This window comes from Cyprinus carpio, chromosome B25 (genome assembly GCF_018340385.1).
Source record: "Cyprinus carpio isolate SPL01 chromosome B25, ASM1834038v1, whole genome shotgun sequence".
NCBI lineage: Eukaryota > Metazoa > Chordata > Actinopteri > Cypriniformes > Cyprinidae > Cyprinus > Cyprinus carpio.
Genome location: NC_056621.1, coordinates 6740626 through 6746625, shown reverse-complemented (window position 1 = coordinate 6746625; position 6000 = coordinate 6740626). Strand labels below are relative to the sequence as shown.

General features: G+C 41.9%; 1 protein-coding gene across 4 annotated transcripts in view; it reads right to left on the bottom strand.

Moving 5' to 3' along the window:
• Window positions 1-1729: 1729 nt before the first annotated feature.
• The window catches only part of LOC109082378 (leucine-rich repeat and immunoglobulin-like domain-containing nogo receptor-interacting protein 1), an 84044-nt gene continuing 79773 nt past the window's right edge, over window positions 1730-6000 (bottom strand). For all 4 annotated transcript variants that reach the window (XM_042752594.1, XM_019097266.2, XM_042752595.1 and 1 more), the window contains one exon: window positions 1730-5729. In XM_042752594.1, coding sequence (XP_042608528.1) covers window positions 3870-5717 — 1848 coding nt within the window. In that variant the 5' untranslated portion in view covers window positions 5718-5729 and the 3' untranslated portion in view covers window positions 1730-3869. The remainder of the gene's footprint in view (window positions 5730-6000) is intronic.

Here is a 6000-nt window from a genome sequence, read left to right as displayed (position 1 = left end):
TTAGCAACAGCATGCTAACATGCTACTTGTACTATTTCTGCAGGATGAACAATGGGTATATTGAATTTTAGTATGCACTGAATGCACAGATGACTTTCTATATTTGATAAAACGTGTAGTATACAACGGAGCACGGAGTACTGTGCAACTTCCTTTTAGAATGTTAGAAGTAATATGAGCTATAATAGCTATAGCAAGTGTTTCTGTTGCATGTTCACATACTAATTTCTCAAGGTAAAAGTAATCTCAGTCTAAAAGTAATCTAAAAAGTAATCAGAATATATTACCTAAAATAAGTAATCTAGATTGTTACTTCATCATGTTATCTGTAATCAGTAATGGACTACAATTTGTAAGTAATCTACTCAGCTCTGTATAACACCAGATTGTTGGATTTGCATTTCTAAAAAAAATGCATTTTAAAGTAAGTGAAGCTTTGATTCCGAGTCGTCTTTGTATTGACAGATGGTGGGTGTTAAAAAATTCCTGCTGTTTCTGTCTGTGATATTAAAAATCTGTGAGAATAAGCAGGTGAGAGTGTGTTACTGACAGAACGTCTGTATGCATTTCTGATTTCGTTGAGACTTCTGAAGCAAAAACAACCTGCAGGAAATATCTTTCCTGTCAAGAGGCCATCTTTAAATCTTGTTCATATGCCTATGATGATAAAATAAAAGCTTTTACGATTTTAAAGTGCTCTATTCCGGTGTCTTTTGAAGGGAAATGAGCACCCTTCAAATGGATAATTACACCTTAATCTTCAGTTCTATAATGAAATCGTGAAACACGCCTGTCAGAGGAAATCAGAAATGAAAACAACATTGAGAGAGCGAATCTGAGATGTCTCTGTTTGTATGCGTCAGTCAGCATCCAATAAACCCAAAACAGTTATTTTCTATTCATTAGATAAATTAGTCGGAGTGCCTCATTCTTGGAGTTTCCGGATGATTCTGCATCTCTAAAGAAAACCATCATTTTCTCTGCCTGTCTCTTTTTTCTCTTTAGATAAGTGATTACAGAATTATTTCCAGTACTACAAGGAGATGAATTTATTTTTATGCTCTCAAAGCTCTATAAAGTTCTCTAGAAAATTCCTACAGAATGCATAATATAATTTCAGTGGCACCTGGTTTTCTGTGTGTTCCCGGGTTAAGATCCTGCAGGCATCTATCTGGTCATCAGTTCCAGTTATGATCAGACAATTACCACTCTTAAAACCAGCATAAGTATTAGGCTCTTTTCTCCTTTAAGCTTCTAATGATAATAAATCGGCTTATTTTTAGTCATTTTCTTAAGCCCCCTTCACACATACTATGATTTTATCATGAAGGTCATGAGGTTTTTGTACTGTTGGTTGCTAAAAGGCGCTGGCTGAGAGTGAATGGAAGCTTCACAACTATTGAAAACAGGATCAAAAATATGATAAAAATAAGATGTTCTATTTTGATAAGAAGCAACCAATGGCTTTCAGTCATTTTGTTGCTGCAAATTACTGTATGTGTGAACCCTATTATTCAAAGAAAATAAAAAATGTTCTTGCTCAGCTCTTACATAGAACTTTCAGAAGGTCCTGCATTACCATAATGACACCGACAGGGACACAGGAAACCCATTATCATAAAATGACACAGTTTTCTTACCTGCTGGTTAATATTATTTCACATTAACTGCGCAACTGCCAAAGTTTCCCCTGCAGAGCAAAATAAACAGGCACATTTTTGGTAAAAAATCTCCATAGATTGTTTAATACAACATACCATATTTTCAACAATTCAACATCAATAAAATTGTGTTAATTAAAAAAAGAAAGAAAACAAAATGCATATTACCTTTATTGCACAGAACAATTTAAACATTTTTCATACTAGACTTTTTCACCTTTTTAGGTTTCCGTTTTTTTCTTTAGTATAAAAGAATATAATGGACCACATTAATGCACATTATCGTCCTGGGCTGAATGTCGGAGAGGGCAGAGGTCATATAAAGTTTTATTTGACGTAATAGGATGAAAACAGCAGGTAGACCACAGAGGCAGAGGATCAGAGAAAGATTCAGGTGTGTGTGTGTGCATGTGTCAGATTAATGCTAAAGTGGATCAGTAAGGGTTAAACCATCTGTGCAGCTTCTCCATCTGCAGCCCCAGTCAGCAGTACAAACCACTTAGCGAGACGAAACCCATCTACACCGAGCAAAATCCAGTGCATAAACACAGCTCAGTGTCCTTCCACGGAAATCACCTGCCCTGCTTGGCCCAGATTAAACACACACTTAAAACACAGCTGGACTGTGGAGTGAATTCATTTAACCGTTGCATTTCAGCACAAAAACCTGCTTCATACACACTAACCAGTCCATTTTAACCGGTCTCTATCCAGCAATGTGCAACTGTGCTCTCTTTTCAGCGTAAAACATGCCTACTTTCAGTTTACTCCAACTTTTTTATTCACAAACACTGTGCTATTACCTCCTGTGGAAATAGAAGTGAAACGACGTTATCCTAGAGCACTCATTCTTAGTGAATTCCCCTCTTGCATGTAGACATCTGTCATCGTAACAAACCAGCACCGTTTGAGTCCTTAGATGAGCTGGGTAACATTTAAAATGGTTTCTGTGGGCACTGACGCTTCATATAATGTAAAGAAAAATTGATCTGAGACCATAAGACAGGTCTAAGACTAAGAACATTAGACAGGTGCGAGACTGAAAGACAGGTGTAAGACCCATGAGATAGATCTGAGAGCATGAGACAGGTGTGAGACCCAACGGCAGCCACATGTGAAGGTGATTGAATGCTGTCGAGCATATTAACACTCTCACCTTTTGATGAAATGATTGATTCTGTTAGGAACTTGCTCGCTTTCGCACATACACACTCTGAGATAGAGCTATACATTCTCGGTGTAGCTTCTCAGGCGAATAAAACTTGGAATGGGTTTGTTATATAAAAGTGTGATGCTGCAGTGCTGTTAAATGGGTGTAAACCTGACCAGGCACTACAGAAATGTTCACTGCAGGCTACAGTGATCATTTCTACATAAAGCAAAACAGACAACAAAAGTCACATAATTACCGCTGCTTTCACTTGCCAAGCCATTAATCCAACAATAAACAACCTGTACTTGTTTATCAAGATGCTTGAGTCATAAAATTCCCTCGGCTTATCCAACAAATGCATTAAAATACGGATCTGAAAGCAAAATGAGAACCAAACAGCAGAGTACAGATACAAAGAAAGAAATGTGCTGTGAAAGTTGCACTATACTCATAATTCTCTATGGCAGGAATAGAAATGCAATCTATTATATTCCACATTCTGTTGTTAGACGAATTTGGGCAGCTGTTAGGTTTGTTAAATGTGCTTTTCACCCCTGATTTATCTGCTGTTATTCTGTCATAAAACTATTCATGCAAGTAGAAAACAAGAAAAGAATGGGTTAAACAAATAAACAAAAAGGATGCGGGCAGCAGGACAGCAGGGAGAAGGATGCTCTGCCTTTGCATTCTGGAGGTCGACACAAAACATTTTGGAGGTTCGGTTTTTCCTTTTTTTTCCATGTTTTTTTGACCATAAAAATCCACAGGAACTGAAGTGTTTTAAAACAAAATCCTCTCTCAAAGATATTGGTCCCTGTAGGCTGAATTTAAGCGGCCATCACAGAGGAGTGCGCATGAGGACATTTTCCCCCTCCCATGTTCAATATTGAACAAAAGCACGACCCCTGTGCCGCACATCCATCTTTAGAAAGGGGGAAAAACACCCCTCCTCTATGGGGAGCTCGTCAGAGCCAGAGGTTGTTCAGGCAGGGAATCTCTTGTTTTTGTTTTTACAAGTCTGTTTTTGAAAGGGTCTTTTGAGCTCCCTGGCTGGATTATATCATTTTCATGTTAAATTTCCGAGGGGCATCGGCGCCGCTGCTGCTCATCCCAGCATCTGATTTACGTGGGACATACTCTATCTCAATGTTGTGTTTGCTGTTGCCTTTGCCTCTGCTCCAAAGAAAGAGCAGAACAAGGCAGAACAGAACCACACCCAAAAAGGAGATGAAGCCCATGGTGGTGGCGATGATTAGCGTCTTTATATCAAATGGGAATGGGACTGTTGCTCTTGTCCCATTGGCTCCATTGTCATTGGGTTGGTTGGAGATAAACGCCAAGGTTTTGTTGGGTTGGTTGGGCCAGTCTGGCGAGTAACTGTGGACGTGTAGGTGGGCCAAAGCGGTGTCATTTCCACCAGCATTGCTAGCAATGCACACATATGTCCCATTGTCCTGAATCTGAGCGTATCGCACCTCCAAGGTGCCATCTGGGAAAACAGTGAGCCGTCCTATCGTTTTCGTGGTGATGAACTGTTTTTGTGGGGAAAGCCACATGATGACGGGTGTCGGGTCTCCATCTGCTTGGCAGACAAAGTGGACGGTGGTGCCTTCATCAACGAACTTCTGCTGGGGTTTCCGGTCTCGAATCCTAGACTTGCGACACGTGAAGTAATTGGGTTGCAGCACGTCAGGGAAGTCCTTGAACTCTTTTCCCTGAACGAACTCAGGTGAGGAGCAAGTCGGTTGCTGGCGGTTGAAGTTGAGCCTCCAGCGGCGTCGGAAAACCCAAAGCAGACGGCAGTCACAAGCCAGCGGGTTGTCGTACAATGCGAGGGTCTCCAGGTTCCCCACCGAATGGAACACAGACTCCTCCAGGGTGCTAAGGGAGTTGCTGGACACATTGAGGACTTTTAGGTAGTTCAGTCCTCTAAAGGAATAGGGTTCAATCATTGTCAGTCGACCGCCCACCAGGTGGAACTCTTGCAGTCTGAGCAGGTCATGGAGCCGGTTGCCTTCGATCATCTGGATGGGATTGTAGGACATGTTAAGGAAACGAAGATAAACCAGGTGCCGCAAGGCCAAATACGGAATTGATGTCAAGTTTGCATTAGTGATCGTTAGGGAGGTAAGATTCAATCCGTACAAGCAGTTGGTGGTCATGGTATCCAGGTAGGGCCAGTTGGCGATCTCCAGCACTTTGAGACGGTAGAGTCGCTTGAAGCTGTAGTCTCTGATGCTGTTGATGTTGAGGTTTCGCAAGCGCAGCATGACCAAGCTGTGCAGGTGCGTGAAGGCTTCTGTCGGGACAGAGGTCAGGTTGCACTTTTCGAGCGTGAGCTGCTCCAGGCTGCTGAGGCCGTGAAACGCCCTGTGGGATATGAAAACAAGGTCATTATCCCCAACCTCCAGAGAGCGTAAGTTGTAGAGGTCCTGGAACATGTAGTCCAGCAGAATTACGATCTTATTTTCACTGATGTCCAGCTTTGTTAGGTTACTGAGGCCCGTGAACACTCCCAGCTGGATGAGCTTCAGCTTGTTACTGCGCAGTCCCAGAGTCTGCAGGCCATAGAGATTGTTAAAGGCCCCTGGCTCAATGGTTGAGATAGTGTTTTCATTGAGCTCCAGTTCTTCCAGCTGCGGGAAGGCAGAGAACTCATCTGGGTTGATGGTTTTGATTCGATTCTTGCTGAGGTCTAGGTGTCGTGTTTCAGATGGGATTCCCTCTGGAACGGACATCAGCTTCTTGCGGTGGCACAAGACAGAACGCTCCTGAGCATTGCACTCGCAACGTGATGGGCAGCCCGTGGCAGAGCCAGACAGCACTGTGCCCAGCATTAAGATTAGAATGGGCTGCCAGCATGCCACCAGGAAGCTGTGCCCACTCACTTCCCCTGCTACCATCCTACCGGTTACCTGCACAGAGGGAGAAAAAGAGTGCTGAGTAATAAAATATGAAATTCAAGGCATCCAAATCAATAAACAATTATACCACACAGTATTGACTGAACTTCTGTTGGGTTATTTTCTTTGGTGAGCAGGATATGGCTCTAAAACATGAGTGAATTGTGTATTCATTGAATACTATTCAATGTAAGAGTTTTACTTATATAGCAGTAATCATTTTCCATTTCCAAAGTGTCAACTGCATGTTTCATTACATTAAAGGCTCATACAACTACTGTAC